The sequence below is a fragment of the Natator depressus genome, chromosome 4, assembly GCF_965152275.1.
Source record: "Natator depressus isolate rNatDep1 chromosome 4, rNatDep2.hap1, whole genome shotgun sequence".
NCBI classification, from domain to species: Eukaryota; Metazoa; Chordata; order Testudines; family Cheloniidae; genus Natator; species Natator depressus.
Window position 1 is genome coordinate 88,021,679 of NC_134237.1, and position 17,974 is coordinate 88,039,652.

The 17,974-nt window shown below is 41.2% G+C and overlaps 1 protein-coding gene across 4 annotated transcripts in view; it reads right to left on the minus strand.

The window, feature by feature from the left end:
• CRACD (capping protein inhibiting regulator of actin dynamics) overlaps nt 1-17,974 on the minus strand; it is a 213,943-nt gene that overhangs the window by 88,808 nt on the left and 107,161 nt on the right. Inside the window, exon 3 of one of the 4 annotated variants that reach the window (XM_074951366.1) lies at nt 16,257-16,328. The exons of the other annotated variants lie outside the window; for them this stretch is intronic. Within the exon in view, the coding sequence (XP_074807467.1) occupies nt 16,257-16,281 (25 nt within the window). The 5' untranslated portion in view covers nt 16,282-16,328. The remainder of the gene's footprint in view (nt 1-16,256; nt 16,329-17,974) is intronic. 4 annotated transcript variants of the gene reach the window in all.

The following is a 17,974-nucleotide window of genomic DNA, read 5'->3' on the forward strand; positions in this document are numbered from 1 at the left end:
AAACACTTGTAATCCATAGTAAGAGACAGTCCCAACCCTGAAGAATTTACAGTTAAACAGACAAGATAGAATACAGGTTGGAGGGGAAAGAGAGACTTAGAGAGGTGAAGTGACTTGCCCAAAGTCATACAACAGGTCAGCGGTAGAGCCAAGACTAGAACCCAGATCTCCTGCCAGTGCCTTATCCATCAGTATACACCGGGTCTCCCAAGCTCTGTGTAATTATTTCCACCTGTTCAAGGTAGTATAAAATGCTAACAAATCAGATTCCTTAATTCCTACTGGTGGCAGCATTTTATCAGGACCATTGTTTGCAGATGGCATCTGCAGCTTCAACCACTGCAATAGTCCTGTACAGGGCCAATCAAAATTTTTCAGTCAAAATTGTTTTCAATAGAAAATTAAGTTTTTGACAAAATGAAATTTTTGGCAAAAAGCGTTTGCTTCCTGTGGGAAATGTTTACCTTTCAATCAAATAACCAAACACCCAAAATACCCCCAAAAATTCAATTTGGAAATGTCATTGCAGTTCCACATGGGAGTTGTAGTTTAGGTTTCTCATGCCCCCTTTCTCTTCTGTGGGCTGAAATGGACTCCCATCATGAACTGTAGTGGCTCAATAAGAGAGGAGACCATCGAGAACCATGGGAAGATCTAGTCCAGCCAGGAAGTCTGACCCATGGAGGAGAACGGGGGCATGAGGCAGCCAAAGTACAACTAACTCCCAGGAGGCATCCAGGCAGCATTTCTGAATCAAAATTCTTCAGATTTTGGTTGAAAAATTCAATTTTAATTTTTTTGATTTAAAAAAAAATCCATATTTTCCCTGGGATGCCCCCACCCTTCCCATTTTCCAACCCACTCTAGTTCTTTAGCTCTCCAGCCATTTTCAAATGTTATCTGAAAATAATCTCTCTTCTTCCTCTTCCTCTATAATGTTTCTTTCCCTCTATTTTTAATTTTGCCTTTGTAGTTGCATTTTTAATCCTGTTGGGATATTGGCTAGGAGACTGGTCTTTTCTTTTAGGTGCAGATCTTAGTTAGCCATGCCTATTTCACTCCAAGAGTGGATTACTTTGAAGTACTCTGCATAGGATTCACCTGAAAACTACTCAGAATCTTCAGGTGGTACAAAACACAGCTGCCTGTTTACATGATGGAGTCTCTTGCAGGCAGCCTGCTGCATACACCTGTGTTCAATGCTGGTTTTAACCAATCACAAAGCCCTTTATAATGTGTATCCTGTTGCATTAGAAACTACATCTCTTCTAATGTTTTCCAGATGCTGTTGAATCAAGTGGGGTACTCAAGCTAATAGTCCCAGATTTAAGCATTTAAGAGGCTATAGGCAGGAGGCTCTCAGTCAAACACCCTACACTCTTGTTTTCATTTCTCTGCTGCCCTCCACTGGGCCAGTAGAATGCGTGTGTGTTGACTTTCAGAGTGTGTGACTAGGCTAATCTATTTTCACTGGTTATTTCTGAGGGAACGGTGAGTGTCTGCAGGAAAGACATTGAGTTAGGAGGACTATTAATGTAGCATTGGTCCAGTTTAGAAAATTTTTATATATTTTATAAGGTTTGCACATGTGTCTCAAGTTTTGAGGAGACATTTTAAAAATGTAAATGAAGAAACATACCCAAACACTCCCGCTGTATTATGATGCTGCAAGCATTGGTGGATCACAAGGGACGTTTCACCAACATCAACATGGGATGGCTGGGAAAGGTTCAGGACGCTCGCGTCTTCAAGAACTCTGGTCTGTTTAAATGGCTGCAGGAAGGAATTTACTTCCCAGACCAGAAAATAACTGTTGGGGATGTTGAAATGCCTACAGTTATCCTTGGGGACCCAGCCTACCCCTTAATGCCCTGGCTCATGAAGCCGCACACAGGCACCCTGGAAAGTAGTAAGGAGCTGTTCAACTATAGGCTGAGCAAGTGCAGAATGGTGGTAATGTGTGCATTTGGACATTTAAAGGGTCACTGGCGCAGTTTACTGACTCGCTCAGACCTCAGCAAAACCAATATTCCCATTGTTATTGCTGCTTGCTGTGTGCTCCACAATCTCTGTGAGAGTGTCAAGGTTCCTCCCCCACTCTGAACTCTAGGGTACAGATGTGGGGACCTGCATGAAAACCTCCTAAGCTTACTTTCACCAGCTTAGGTTAAAACTTCCCCAAGGTACAAATTAATTTTATCATTTGTCCCTGGATCTCCACTGCCACCACCAAACTCTAACTGGGTTTACTGGGAAACGCAGTTTGGACACGTCTTTCCCCCCAAAATCCTCCCAACCCTTGCACCCCACTTCCTGGGGAAGGTTTGGTAAAAATCCTCACCAATTTGCACAGGTGACCACAGACCCAAACCCTTGGATCTGAGAACAATGAAAAAGCATTCAGTTTTCTTACAAGAAGACTTTTAATAGAAGTAAAGAAATCACCTCTGTAAAATCAGGATGGTAGATACCTTACAGGGTAATTAGATTCAAAACACAGAGAATCCCTCTAGGCAAAACCTTAAGTTACAAAAAGGACACACAGACAGGAATAGTCATTCTATTCAGCACAGTTCTTTTCTCAGCCATTTAAAGAAATCATAATCTAACACATGCCTAGCTAGATTACTTACTAAAGTTCTAAGACTCCATTCCTGGTCTATCGCCGGCAAAAGCAGCATACAGACAGACACAGACCCCTTGTTTCTCTCCCTCCTCCCAGCTTTTGAAAATATCTTGTCTCCTCATTGGTCATTTTGGTCAGGTGCCAGCGAGGTTACCTTTAGCTTCTTAACCCTTTACAGGTGAGAGGATTTTTCCTCTGGCCAGGAGGGATTTTAAAGGGGTTTACCCTTCCCTTTATATTTATGACAGAGAGTAAGGGGGAGACATTTATGGCGGGGTGGGAGGTTAAGGCAAATCGCCTGGCCACTGAATATGCGCAGCCAAACACCGGGGCGGTTAGAAGATCACAGCAGGAAGCGCTGAGCAACAGAGAAGCTTTGAAAACCAGTTTCATGACTGGCGAGGGTACTGTGTGACACTTCTGTTTGTTTCTCCTTGATGAAAACCCGGAGGCGGCTATGGAACTTGGGCAGAAGGGAGGGCAGTTAAACAGGGGCTGCAGCGGCAGTCTGTGATCCTGCTGCCATTCCTGAATCTCCACCAGACGCTGGAGCATGTCCGTTTGATCCCGCAGTAGCCCCAGCATTGAATCATGCCTCCTCTGATCTTCCTGCCACCACCTCTCCTCACGTTCATCGGCCGCTTTCCTGTACTCTGCTATTGTGTCTCTCCACACATTCTGCTGAGCTCTGTCAGTGCCGGACAACTGCATGAGCTCAGAGAACATTTCATCACGAGTGCGTTTTTTTTGCCACCTTATCTGAGATAGCCTTTGGGACGGAGGAGGGAGGCTTGAAACATTTGCAGCTGCTGGAGGAAAAAAAAGGCAGTGAAGTATTGAAAAAGATACATTTTACAGAACAATGGCTATACTCTTTCACGGTGAACAACACTATTCACATTACATCGCGCATGTGATTTTGGTACAAGGTCGCATTTTGCATCTTATATTGAGTGCCTGGGGCTTTGGTGTTAGAGATCACACACACAGTGCCGGGCAACAGAATTCGGCTTGCAGGCGGCCATGGTAAGCCATAGTCTTTCTGCTTCTGCAACCTTCATAACAGCAGCACCCTCCTCTCCAATACCAAGCAAAGCACGTTGAGTTGGCCATTTAGTGCTGCGGTTAATGTGCAGCAGCAGAAACCAAACTAACCCCCTCCCCCGATCCAATTCTCTGGGATGATTGCTTTACCCCTCACCCCACCGCATGGCTGGTATCAGGGAAGATACCTGCTAGCCAAACGCGAACAGCTCAGCGCCAATGCCCATCCCCCAACCACGTGGCTAACTACGGGGAGGATTTCTTTTCAGCCACAGGCAAACAGCCCAGTAGGAACGACCACCTCTGAATGTCCCCTTAATTAAATTCCCCTATTTCAGCCAGATTACCATGAACGATATCACTCTCCTGAGGATAACACAGAGAGATAAAGAACAGATGTTGCTTGAATGCCAGCAAACACCGGGACCATATGCCACCAAGCTTTGTCATGCAATGATACCAGATTACTTGCTACTAGCATGGCATGGTAAAGTGTTCTACCACGGAGGATGAAATAAGGCTGCTCTCCCCAGAAACCTTCTGCAAAGGCTTTTAGAGTACCTCCAGGAGAGCTTCATGGAGATATCCCTGGAGGATTTCTGCTCCATCCCCAGACACATTAACAGACTTTTCCAGTAGCTGTACTGGCCACGAATGCATCCCAAGTCCTCAGGGCTAATTAATCATTAAAAATGCTTGCTTTTATAACATGTATTATATTTAAAAAGGTACACTCACCAGAGGTCCCTTCTCTGGCTTGGTTGGGTTGGGAGGGTATTTCAGTCAGGGTCATAAAAAGATCCTGGCTGTCGGGGAGAACGGTGTGCTGTGTGCTCTCCTCAAGCTCGTCCTCCTCATCTTCCCCGTCTGCAAAATCCTCAGGCATGGCGGAGAGTACCCCATCATTGGAGTCAACGGACGGGGGGGCGGTAGTGGTGGCAGCCCCCCCCTAGAATTGCATGCAGCTTAGCGTAGAAGCAGCATGTCTGGGGCTCTGTCCCGGAGCGTCCGTTTGATTCTTTGGTTTTCTGGTAGGCTTGTCTGAGTTCCTTAAGTTTCACGCGGCACTGTGTTGTGTCCCTGCTGTAGCCTCTGTCCCTCATGGCCTCAGAAATTTTTGAAATGTTTTGGCATTTCGTCTTTTGGAACGTAGTTCTGATAGCACGGATTCCTCTCCCCATACAGCGATCAGATCCTCCCGTGCAGTCCATGCTGGAACTCTTTTTCAATTCTGGGACTGCATGGTTACCTATGCTGATGAGCTCGCCTGGCCAAAGAGAAAATGAGATTCAAAAGTTCTCGGAGCTTTTCCTGTACACCTGGCCAGTGCATCCGAGTTCAGAGTGCTGTCCAGAGTGGTCACAATGGTGCACTGTGGGATAGCTCCCAGAGGCCAATACCTTCAAATTGCATCCACACTAACCCTAATTCGAAACGGCTATGTCGATTTCAGCGCTAATCCCCTTGTTGGGGAGGAATACAGAAATTGGTTTTAAGAGCCCTTTATGTTGAAAAAAATGGCTTTGTTGTGTGGACAGGTGCAGGGTTAATTCGATTTAACGCTGCTAAATCCAACATAAACTTGTAGTGTAGACCAGGCTTCAATCTGCTGCTAGGTTCCCCCTGGTATTAACTCTAATGCTAGTATCTAACTAAATGCATGAAGCTATAGTAAATAAAATAAAAAAGAAGAGGCTGGACCCAACTATAAACATGACCCTTCACATAGTTAAGCATGGAAGATTTTATCTGGAATGTTATCAGTGGAATTCAATACTTTCTCTAGGGCAAATGAATTTTGTGAAGAACAGCAACAGAAACTGATCTCTGACTGAACAAGAACGTTAAAATTTGAGACTTTGCAATAGGAATTCACATTGAGAATCTTTGCGTCGCAGCATAAAGCCAGAATCAGTATTTACAGTCTTAGAGCCTGATTCTGTGCCGCTAACTTCAACAGTGGTAGCAGACCCATGTACTTTAAGTATCACCATCTCAATTTGACACATGGATAAACTGAGGAACAGAGAGGTAAAGGCCAAAATATTCCGAAGTATCTCCTTATTTTTATCATCCAACCTGAGACACCGAAGGCTGGATTTAAGAGGCACTAAGCACCCAAAGTTGCCTAAGAGGCACTAAGCACCCAAATGGAGTTATGGGTGCTTAGCATGTCTTGAAAATCAGGCTCTAGGCACAAGATTTTCACTGTGACCTGGAGGGCTAGATCTTCAAAAGAATTCAGCATCTGTGAAATTCTGGCCCTGTGTGTCTCAAATTGAGCGTTCAAAACTGGAAACACAAAGTTAGTGGACTCCAGAAAATTTTGGCCAAAGCGAATTGCCTGCTCTCCTGCTCTAACCACTATCATATAGCTAATAAAACTATCTGGAACCAACAGCCTAAAAGGTATAACAGCCCAACCACCAATATCCAGATGTTTGTAACCTGATTTGACCAAGGACAAAACAAAAAATACCATGTTCACATTAACATGATATGCCCAAGTATAAATGTAGCTCCAGTAAAATCTGAGGCTTATGCTAGCAAAGGGGAGGAACTGTGGCCAATCATGCTTTTCATAAAGTAAAGAGTTTTAGCATTAATATATATGCCATGTGGGGTTTACTCCCTCAGGTTTTTTTTAAATAAATAAGTTTTTGTTGTACGTTGAATATTACCTTATTTCTAAAAACATTTTTCAGTACAATGTAACAAACAAAATATATGACTTTTAGTGTAAATCTTCAAAAACAAACTACTGATTTTGAGTGGCTCAAGTTTTGGGTGCCCAATTCAAAACACCTTAAAAGAGGTCCAACATTCAGAGACTGATTGTTCAGCTCTTTCTGAAACTTGGGTCCCCTTAAGCTGTCTCAAGAAATCACCCCAAAAATCACAAGTCACTTTTGAAAACTTAGGTCTTGATTACCATGACTTATATAGGATCACAGACATGGTTTCACCAGTTACGAGTAATGATACCAACCAAAATTCAGGCCAATAAAATTATCTCACAGCACAGTTTTGCACATTTTCTATTCCTATAGTCAATTCAGAAGACACACAATCAAGATTTCCATTTTAAAAACTTGTGATTGGATAGTGCCAATTGTATCATTTTTCTCTTCTTGTGCAAGGTGAGACACAAAATGAGCAAACACATTCCTAAGACTTTCTGACAAAGAAATGTTCTTTTATGAATGTCACATAAGGTTTCTATTATTTAATGAAATTCTAGCTGGATTTTTGACATGGCAAACATCTAGATACAGTATTTCATAAAGCAGCCGGAATCACTAAAACTGGAAATTTATGAAGCACTTCCATAGCAGCGTGTCATTACTCAGAACAACAGAACCTTATTAATGAAGCAAAGCAGTAGACAAAAATATATTTTGAGTCACTGTGACTGGCAAGGATCAGAAAAACCCAGCTGAAGATTATCTCACAGGAGATGCATTTAGATATTTTTTCTGGGGGCAGGTGCAAAAACATGAATCTCACCCCCATAACACAGACGCATTGATATGACATTCTTACTAGCCCGTGAAAAGGAGGTCAGATGGAGTAAAAAGAGTAAGATTCTCATTATAAGATGTTTCCTACTTGAAGGCCATCACAGATGGATAGTATTTTTTTTTCCCCCAACCAGCACTCCTTTTGATTTGGTTTACTTAGAAACCATTAAGTCATTCTTACACTACTTGTTCTATGAAGCAGAAATACCAAATGAGAAAAATGCAGCCAGCATTACCACCAGCACTGCACCACCTACAAAGTGCCGGACACAGACAAGATAAATATGTTGATGCGGTTTTTCATAGTTGTGAAAGTTAGTCTGATGTGAGGAAACAGAACATGAAGACTCAGGTTCCAAGCAAATTACCAACTGCAAACATTGCTTGCCGCCTGAACAATATGAGGTTGGAAAATACCATACGTCTATAATCCTCTCACGGCATGTCCTGCCATGAGTGCAGCGGAATGGACTAGATGACCTCTCTAGGTCCCTTCCAGTTCTATGATTCTACCTTGTAGAGTGGATCTGACTCAAACCAAGCACCCCCAGCTCACAACAGTCTTCTATTTTGCAATGACCTAAACAAAATTCCAGATTCCAAATGACCCTAACCTTGGGGGATGGATGGGAATCTGAATTCAGACTCTGCATGTCTAGTAAAATTAGAATTGGAAGGATTAGGTTTTTATTGGTAAATGTTGGTAAACAAGGATTTCACTGTACACACACAAAATGACAAAAATATTTCTATTGATGATCATCAAAATTTACAAATAGGCAAAGTAAGCAAAATGCTGCTTAAGAACTTATAGGAGTTTGATTTAAGGATATTTACATCGTCTGTTTTTGATGTTGACTGTTTGCGTTTAACTCTTCTAAAGCCTTAACATTTTGAATCTCAGCTCCTATGGTCATTAAATAATTTATTGCCTGATCTCCACATTATCTGACACTCCCCTCCCCATAATTTCCCACAACTGTGAAAATTTAAAATCAATAAAAAAAGGGAAAATGCTTAAAAATAAAATATATTATCTGTCAAAATTATTTTAAAAAATTGAATTCTGCAGAGCCTAAGTAAAACAAGTTGAATGTGCTGACTGGCTGTTATTTTCTTGCATTGATAAAATGGAGGTTAAGATCAGAAAGTTATGCAAAGGAGCTCTGAGTAGTAAAGTATATTAGATCAGACACTTTTGGGGGCAGCGACTGCGTCATCCTCAGCATTTGGAAAGCACCAGTCACATTCTACGCAACACTGCTAACTAAATAATAACAGCAAATGCCTGGATACCCCTGCTGTGGTAAAAACCTTGGGAGGGGGTCTAGGAGAGGCAATAGCTGAGGATTCCATCGTACAGGTCCCCTTCCCTCCTCCTTTGGTTGGACAGGTGAGGTTTGTCCACCCTACAGAAAGCAACCGTGGGGCCACTCCCAAACCTGGCATATCACCAGAGATGTATGGGTATTCTATACTCCAACAGGGAGGTGTGATTGCAGGACATGTAGACATACCCGAGCTAGCATTCATTCATCTACACCACTACTGAACAACCCCATAGCCCAAGCCCTGCAAGCCCGAGTCAACTGGCACAGGCCAGCCGCGGGTGTCCAACTGCAGTGTAGACATACCACACAGTAAATATTCATTACTTGCACTCAGAGTTCAGATCAGATTAAATATTTAAAAGCATATTTCCTGGGCTTAGTCTTTTCACATTTACATCTAAAAAAAGTTCTTGTGGATATTTGTTAGTTTGATCTTTGCAAAACCACTGACTTCTGCTGCATGAAATATATAAATTAAAGAACTTTGTTTTCATATTTTTCTGTATAGCATTAAGTATCTTTTTAATCTTTTATAAAATAAAATAAACATAACATTGATATTTTAATGTCAGACAAAAAGAAAGCTGTACATCTACTAGAAAAATAACTATAAGGTATAAAAAAAGGCCCCTTTATAAGATCTGTGCTGACAAAATGAAAAAACAAGTTGTAGATGATTCCGAACGATGAAATCTTCATTCCAGTTTTGTTGGTTCTACTTTATGGCAGTGGGGATTGTTTATAACTTTCAAGAGAAAAGAGCAGAAGCCATAAAAATGAAGCTAAAGAACATAAAAGCATGAACTTTAGAAAAGTACATAAAGTAATTGAATAATGAAAGGGCCTTTAACTAATGAGCAAATGTCCTTATCCCCGAGCTACTGCAACCAGACAATTTTTGGGAGGTGAGGGCAGAACGGGACACTATTCCATTTCCATGCCAGCTTAGTTCCAGGCAAAGTTTGCCATTATGATAAATCATGCTAATTATGCAGAGATTCTTTGTTGTGTGGGTTACAAATCATTAATACCATTACACTAGTAAAATGCCTTACATTTAGGAATAAATGTTGAACCCAATTACATCTGAATGCCAAAGGAGACCGCCTGTGCTTTCTCTTCAGCATCATCAACCTTCATTGTAATTTATTTTATTTGATATAACAGTCTTCAAATTTGTTAAGCGGTTATAAAGAGGACAGCGATGAATTGTTCTCCATGTCCACTGAAGGTAGGACAAGATGCCATGGGCTAAATCTGCAGCAATGGGGATCTAGGTTAGTATTAGGAAAAACTTTCTAAATATAAGGCTAGTTAAATTCTGAAATAGGCTTCCAAGGGCGGTTGTAGAATCCCCATCTCATTGGAGGATTTTAAGAACAGGTTGGACAAACACCTCTCAGGGATGATCTAGGTTTACTTGCCTTAGCATAGGGGACTGGACTTGATGACCTCATGAGATCCCTTCCAGCCCTATGTTTTTGTGAACCTACAACTGTATAACACATCATCATAGTTTAAGAGAGGATGTAGGAAGGACTCAGTACACTAATAAAAGGACACAATCTTCCATGCAGGTCCTATAGGGATCAGTAGAGGCAGTTAAGTGTATCTATTTTCAAGGGAAATTAATGCACTACAGGTTCTAAGATACCACAACAACATGTATCTTAGATATCAACACTAGACGGACAGACAACTGGAGGTGCAAAGTGCTACATTGCTAGGCTCTTTGCTTCCTAGGACAGACTCCATCATCACTCCTGGTGTTCCCAGGCGATTACACCAGCAGACTGTCTCAGACTCTCTATGGACATGATAATGTGAGGTGCCCAGTGCTCTCAACTCCAATGGACTTCACTGAGAGTTGAGGGGATTCAGTACCACGCAGGAGATGTTCAGCATATGATAGGATCAATTCCTCCAAGAGAAACACTAGTCAACCAATGAGAACACTGGTTTGTATTTTAACTGGTTTATAATTGGATATCAGATTTTGTTTCAATATTTTTTGGATTGAATGAAACTAGCACAATAATATTGAAGGAGAAATTCAGAAATTGTCTCTCTTTTCCAAATTAAATTAGAGATCATTGAAATACTTTCTCCTTACAGGTGGTATCCTACACACGTGAGTAGGCACTGCAAACGGGTACAGTGACCTCTCCGTATCAGCCCACCAGAACATCTCTTGTGGCAGCATAATTCTAGAAAGTATCACTTCTAAGGTGCCTTTCCCCAGAGAGGTGTTGTCTAGTGATCTGAGTACAGCTCTGGGAGCCAGAAATATCCAAGTTCTAATCCTGGCCCAGGCACCAATTACTGAATGTGGGACTTCAGCTGGGCAGGGTGCATCTGCCGTGGCTCAGGGCTTCAGCAGGGGCAGGGCAGAAGCCCCGAGCCCTGGCAGGCATCTCTCGCCGGGCTGAAGCCCCAAGCCATGGCAGGCACACCCCAGCTCTTGACTTCTGAAGATTGCTGTATGCGGCTTGGATGGTTAGCAACTTTGGCCAGCCCTGACATATGGTTACAGAGGCCATTGTCCAGCTATGGGATTTTCAAAAGGACATTCTTATGTGAATCCATGCTGGGGGGAAGAATGGGAGCTGGTGGGCTGAGAAAGAAAGAAGGAGGAGGTATTAATGTAGTTTATTCCTCCCATTTGCCTCATGTCATGTCTCCTTGCATCGTGTCATAACTAACCTAGAAAGGGTAGAAAAGGGTCTTCCTTCTGTCTGTACAGCACCATGCACAGCGATTATGTAACGCCAACAGACCGCAGTCGTCAGAGGGCGGGATCGAACCAGGGACCTCTGGAGCTTAGTGCATGAGCCTCTACTGCATGAACTAAAATCCAACTGGCTGCTAGCTAAGGCTGTAGAGCAGACTCATTTTACTCTCTCTAAGTGGTCTCGGTACCACTACATGAGACAAAGCACCACACCCAGGAGGCGTGTGGGTTACAATAACACTGTATGCAAATGCTAAAATTTGAAGTTCAATACAAAAAGTGAGATGCGTGGAAATGAATAAGCTACTGAAAAGAAATGAACAATAGCAAAGGAATCCTTCTCAGCTGTGTGACTGGCTATTCTGGACAGATGAACACCTCTCTCTTTTTCGTGCATTTTAAAGCTGAGATGCAGCAAGCAGCAAATCCAGTTTGCAGCTGTTTGATATGGGGGGTCTTCCTCACACCACCACTTCTGAAAGAGTTGTCAAGTTTGAACATTAAAACAACAGCTGTAGTCACCTTGCATTGTAGGCAGCCATCTCAATCATGACTTGTAGAGGGGGAAAATTAACATTTTACTTTAAAGAAAGTTCTTTCCAAAAAGAATGATCATTTCAATGCTCTTGTTTTCCCAGTTATTAACATCAGATTACTATGCCAGAGCTCATCAGATTTCCTACTGCATTTTGGGGAAGACCCTTTAATGCTCTGCATGACTCCTGACACTGTGTGAAAATGTCTGCATATCTGAGGTAACAGTGCAAAGATGGTTAAGGTATGTGTAAGGTAATGAAATATTTATCTGTAATGTAAATTAAGCTCATGCTTCCCTCTTTTTCTTTAAAAATAGGCTCTTGTGATTTTATGAAAGAATAAATTATGTCAGTCTTGTCAATTGCTGGGCAGCAGCAGGATGCAGCACCAGGGGAGAGAAGCATCATCTCTAATGTTTCTCGCTACCAGGGGCTTTCCTCACTTTTGATTTAAACCAAACTTCCTCCCGCTTTTGAATCACACTAGGTGGGTGGCAGGTTGGGAAGTAATTTTTCCTTAAAGAGGCACAAACACCCCGGAAGCTCCTTGGTGCGCAGTCTGATCCCTTGGGTGTGCCTGGCTTGATGTGTGGGCTGTTGCAAAGCTGAAGGAAGAGGCACAGCTCCCACCTCCATCCATCCCTTCCCACTCCCTTTGGAAGGATGTACAGCTATAGTGGTGACAAAAGGGAGCAGTCCCTGTGCTGCTCTGAGTTTAGGGACCGAGACTGTCCATGTCCCTTGTGGCCATCTGCACTTTGGAATTCAGTAGGTTTTTAAACACAATTTCTAACAATCATGTTTGCCAATGCAATGATGACCATGACCTCACAGTGTAGACAAGGACCATTCATGGTCATCGTGCTATTTGCGTAAGAATTTGATTAGCAAGTGGCAGTATCACATACAGGAGTTCAGAACTGTAGCCAAGTGATTCATTTTATCAGCCATTTATCATTTATTTGGTGTTATGGTCAACTCACATGCTATTTCATATATAATCTATGTGTGCTAAATAGATGCAAGATGGAAAGGTCTGGAGTAACCAGAGACTGGATCAGGGAAAGTCTGAGGAATGGTAACAGTTAGGTTTTAATACCCACGCCCATTCTGGACAATGAAAGAGATGCAAGCCTGAGACATTCAAAGGAAGCTTCATGCCAGTTACCTGGGTTATATTTCAGTAGCAGAAGATTGCTATGTGGTAGTTCTATCTACCTTTCCACAAGAACTTCTACCCTTCTACCACTCACAGAACTCAAGGTGTATGGGTCAGATGCGGGATGCAAACCCAATTTATGTGTCTCTCTCTATTAAAGTGGGAGGTACCTCAGGATATAAGTTTCCTACATCAGAAAAAGAGATGGTGACTCTCAGGAAAATTAATCTATCTTTGAATGTATCTCATGGATGGCTGCCAGATATTTAGCAGTTTTTATGGGAGATGTGTGTGACGTTGCACGCTATATGATTTTATAAAAATATGCTAATGAGTGTGAATATAATGTAACTGGAATATGCTTCATGCAAAAGGTCTCTTGTAAGGTATCATTACAAAGCTTATAATCTACTGAGTGTGGTCATCCTATTTGTATAAATGTATCACTCTTGTATCTGAAACTAGAAATATGAAATATAACTCTGAGGTCCTACTGTAGTTATGCAAAGTGTGGGCCATTAATGGTGGTTTGGAATCTTAAAAGCTCCAATTAACCAGGACAATTGACTGTAGATGGCTCTGTTTTAGTTGTAAGTCTTCCTGTATACCTGTGGGCTGGCAAGTGGGTAATGAAGTCTTACAGTGACATGTGATCATGTCACCTGAACTGGAATCCATCTTTAAACTGGTGCTTTTCCACTGAGAAGGAGGGGTGGGAACCCAGAGGGACAAAGGATTCCCGTCTTATGCAAAAGATATATAAGTGGGTGGAGCAGAACAAATGGAGCGGCCATCATGAGAAATCCCCTAGCTACCACCTGAGCTGGAATGAGGGTTGTACCAGGGGAAAGGATTGTGCCCAGACTAGGAAGGCGTCCAGTCTGTGAAAGAAACTTATTGAAACATCTCTGAGGGTGAGATGTTACCTGTATTCGGTTTTATTACTGTACTAGTCTTAGACTTGCGTGTTTTATTTTATTTTGCTTGGTAATTCACTTTGTTCTGTCTGTTACTACCTGGAACCACTTAAATCCTACTTTCTATATTTAATAAAATCACTTTTTACTTATTAATTAACCCAGAGTATGTATTAATGCCAGGGGAGGCAAACAGCTGTGCATCTCTCTCTATCAGTGTTATAGAGGGTTAACAATTTATGAGTTTACCCTGCATAAGCTTTATACAGGGTAAAACGGATTTATTTGGGGTTTGGACCCCATTGGGAGTTGGGCATCTGAGTGTCAAAGACACGAACACTTCTTAAGTTGCTTTCAGCTAAGTCTGCAGCTTTGGGGCACGTAGTTGAGACCCTGGGTGTGTGTTGGAGCAGACTGGTGTGTCTGGCTCAGCAAGACAGGGTGCTGGAGTCTCAAGCTGGCAGGGAAAGCAAGGGCTGAAGTAGTTTTGGCATATTAGGTGGCAGTCCCAAGGGTGTTTCTGTGATCCAACCCATCACAATGTGATCTAATGATCTATGCCAAACATGTAATATAAGACAAGACAATCATTATGTCAGTGGTAAGGTTCTACAAGTGTGTAACCACAAACCAAACCCTGTATTCAAACATTCCTAAGTCTGAGAAAGTTTGGATCTGGAATTTGCAGGTCAGGCCTGAGCTGAGTTCTTGGGAAGCCAAGTGGAAAGATGTCTCAGAGGAAATCTCAATAAGTCCCATAACTAGTAATAGCTAACACTGTATTGTAAAGCCACATAACAAAAGGAAGGCAGTTTCCTTCCCACAATGCCAATGGCAAAGTTGTCTTGACTACAGAACAAGAGGAAACCTAAAAACGTCTGAAAATTTAACAAGAGTAAATCCTTTCCTTTGTACTGAACGAACATACTGTACTCCCACACATATTCACAGAGGAAGAGCTTCTTTATACTATAAAATCTGTTGTTTTTCCTCAGTGAATTGCTAATCAAATGATCATATGATCTATTAATATATTACAAATACAGAGCTGGCCAGGTATTTCATATAATTCAAATGTTAAATAATTTGTGTCTTCTTCCTAAATGTTTTTCCTCCTAATGTTGTATGTCTGTCTCTCCCTACTTCTGCCATCCTTTGAATATATATTTAGAGCTGGTTATATAATATGTTGAGTGCTCAAGATCTCAATGTACTCACTCATTTGTTCTTTATTTCCCTGATGAAAGGTTTGACCTGACAGCTAGTTACAGTGGGATTTACTTCACTATTCCATATGGTAAGATGTGAGTTAAATAAAAATTCTTTTTACCCTGGGTGGATTTTCAAGCATGCAGGCTCAGGTGAAGCTTCATCTAATCTAATGAGAACAGAGTGCTATTGTTTTACTTGCTTGTGAATCATTGTTCACATACATCAGGAAAGCCTGAAATCTTATGCAGTGTCCTTTATAATATAAAAACATTGTCCATTGGCTTTTATTGAAAATAAATCCTGTTCATTTAAACAGCAGTTTGGTCAGAAAACATATTAGGGAAAAAAGATAACACATTTAACCCAGCTTCAGTGCATTATATAATGCTCAGTAATTACAGAGACACAAATCTAATATTATTGGTGTCTATTCAGTTCGCATAAATCAAATTAATATTAAATTTGTCAAATAATCCCTGCAAATCCCATGTAGCAGATAAAAAACAGTTAGTATCATTCCATTATTATCATCGAATATCAGAGCAATTAAAGATGGTACCATTTGACAATACAGAAAAATCCAGTAGCAATGGAATTTCAGAGGAAAGCTTTTAAAAATAATCTTTGCTGATGCTGAAAAATAATCAGAATGATCCTCAACATACACACACACACACACACACACACACTTTCACATTCCTCACTAAAGTTATCTTCTCGCCCCACATACTTGAATTCTGTACCTTCATAGGTCAAAAGGGCCAATTCAAAAGACAACAGAAAAATATAGATTGTAGACAGGTATAGATTGCAGCTATGAAATAGAAATAATGAGGATTAAAATCTCCCCGTCGAGGTGAAGATAGTTCCCCCTGATGCTAGTTGCCTAAAAAAATGCAGAATAATGGAAGAACATTCCCTCTATTACTCTTTCATTTGGATTTGACTCCAGTTCATACACACACTTTTTTTTTTTATTAAAGACCTGATGAAATGAAGGAAAGCAGCACATAAATTAGCAGCAGCTCAAATTTACAAACATGAAGCACAGAACACTATGCCTTCAATCAGCCATTCACTGGGAGCACTCACAGTTAAACCACAAAAAATTAACAACGCCCGTTTGACTTACAGAACATTGTATGCTTCAGAATGCACAAAACCAGTCTGTGTACTTACAAGGTTTCTTAAACAAATTGATCATCCCTACAAATTCAGATGTAGTCAGAAAACCTCCAGACTTGATCTTCTCTGAGGAGGAAACAACAGAAGCCATGAAATCACCAAGAGAACATTTTTTTTTTTTTAAGAGAGCTCTTAAGGACAGATTGTAAAGTGAAAGGAAACTTTGTGGATGCAGCCCTATGGATCAAGTTGCACATGCACTCCTATACTTAGCTTTATTTAACACTCCCTCAACCGCACTGAAGTCCTCATAAAGTAAAGAAGCTTCTAAAAGAAAATGCAAAAGGTAATTCTTAGCTGGTAAATCAGTGTGATTATGAACCAGAATAATGGGATTAGGAGTCAGGAACTCCTAAATTCTAACTCTTTACTTGCCACTCACTTGCTATGTGAAATGAGGTAAATTACTCAAACTCTCTGTTTCCAGTTTCCCCATCTATAAAATTGAAAAATGACAACTTACCTTTTTTATAGAGGTAAACAAAGTAAACAGGTGGCATGGTACTTTGAAGATATAACAACTGCTATATAAAAGAGTCAGTCATTTTAATAGGCAACAGATTAAAAAATTAAATTATTTTACAATTAACATTTCCAACATCTAGAGAAACTATTATACATCAAGTAATCACCATGCAATCCACTCCCTGAGTTTAGTGAGAAACACTGTCGTTAGGTACTAGTACTGTCTGAGAAAGGGTTATATGGTATGAAATGGAGATGAGAAGTGAGATAGGGCCTGTCTACACTTAAAATACTACAGCGGCACAGCTGTGCTACTGCAGCAGTGCCGCTGTAGCGCTTCAGTGTAGACACTATCTCCACCTCCCTGAGAGGTGGTAGCAAAGTTGACGGAAGCATTCTTCCGTTGACCTAGTGCTGACTACACAGGGACTTAGGTTGGTTTAACAACGCTGCTCAGGGGTGTGGATTTTTCATACCTCTGACCGATGTAGTTAAACCAACCTCACTTTCTAGTGTAGACCAGGCCTTAGCCAGACTGCTCCATCTTCACAGAGGAAGTGAAAATAATGAGATTTCCTCTCCAGAAGTGAGAAAAGCTCAAATATCTAAAGAAGGCTTTACTAACCAGTTCTAGTCCCACATTTTGGCCACCAGCAAAAGCCCACTGAAATCAGTGGAAGTACTTCCATTTACTTCCATAGGCTTTGTATTGGGCCCTTAATGTATTACTCCACTAGCTACTACTTTACAGAAGTTTCAAACATCTATGACCTCCAGTCTTTGAGGGCAAGACTTTAAAAAATAGTAGCCAAAAGTTAGGCTCCTAGGTCCATATTTAGCACCTAAATAAGTGGCCTGGTTTTCAAAGTGCAGAGCACCCAGCAGCTACTACTCTTGTAGCCTTGTGCTAGGCAATCCTGAATTAAATTCTTTCTCCATCTCTTGTTGCACTGTGATTCACAATCTGATGTCTTAGAAGTTTTGGACAGATTTTTTAAAAAAATGGTGGCTAAAGTTAGCCTTTTAAATCCACTTATTTAGATTTTCAAACATATGTTTTCAAGCCTAGACTTAGGCATCCATTTTTGAAAATCTTGACCTCAAAGACTTTAGATCCTATAGTTGATCTCTCTCCCCAGAACACATTTGGGTTAGTGGCAAAATTGTTCACAGCTCTGCACTTGGAATTTTTGCTGTCACATATACCCTGATGAGATTGGGTTTATAAGAAATGAAAATAGCTAATG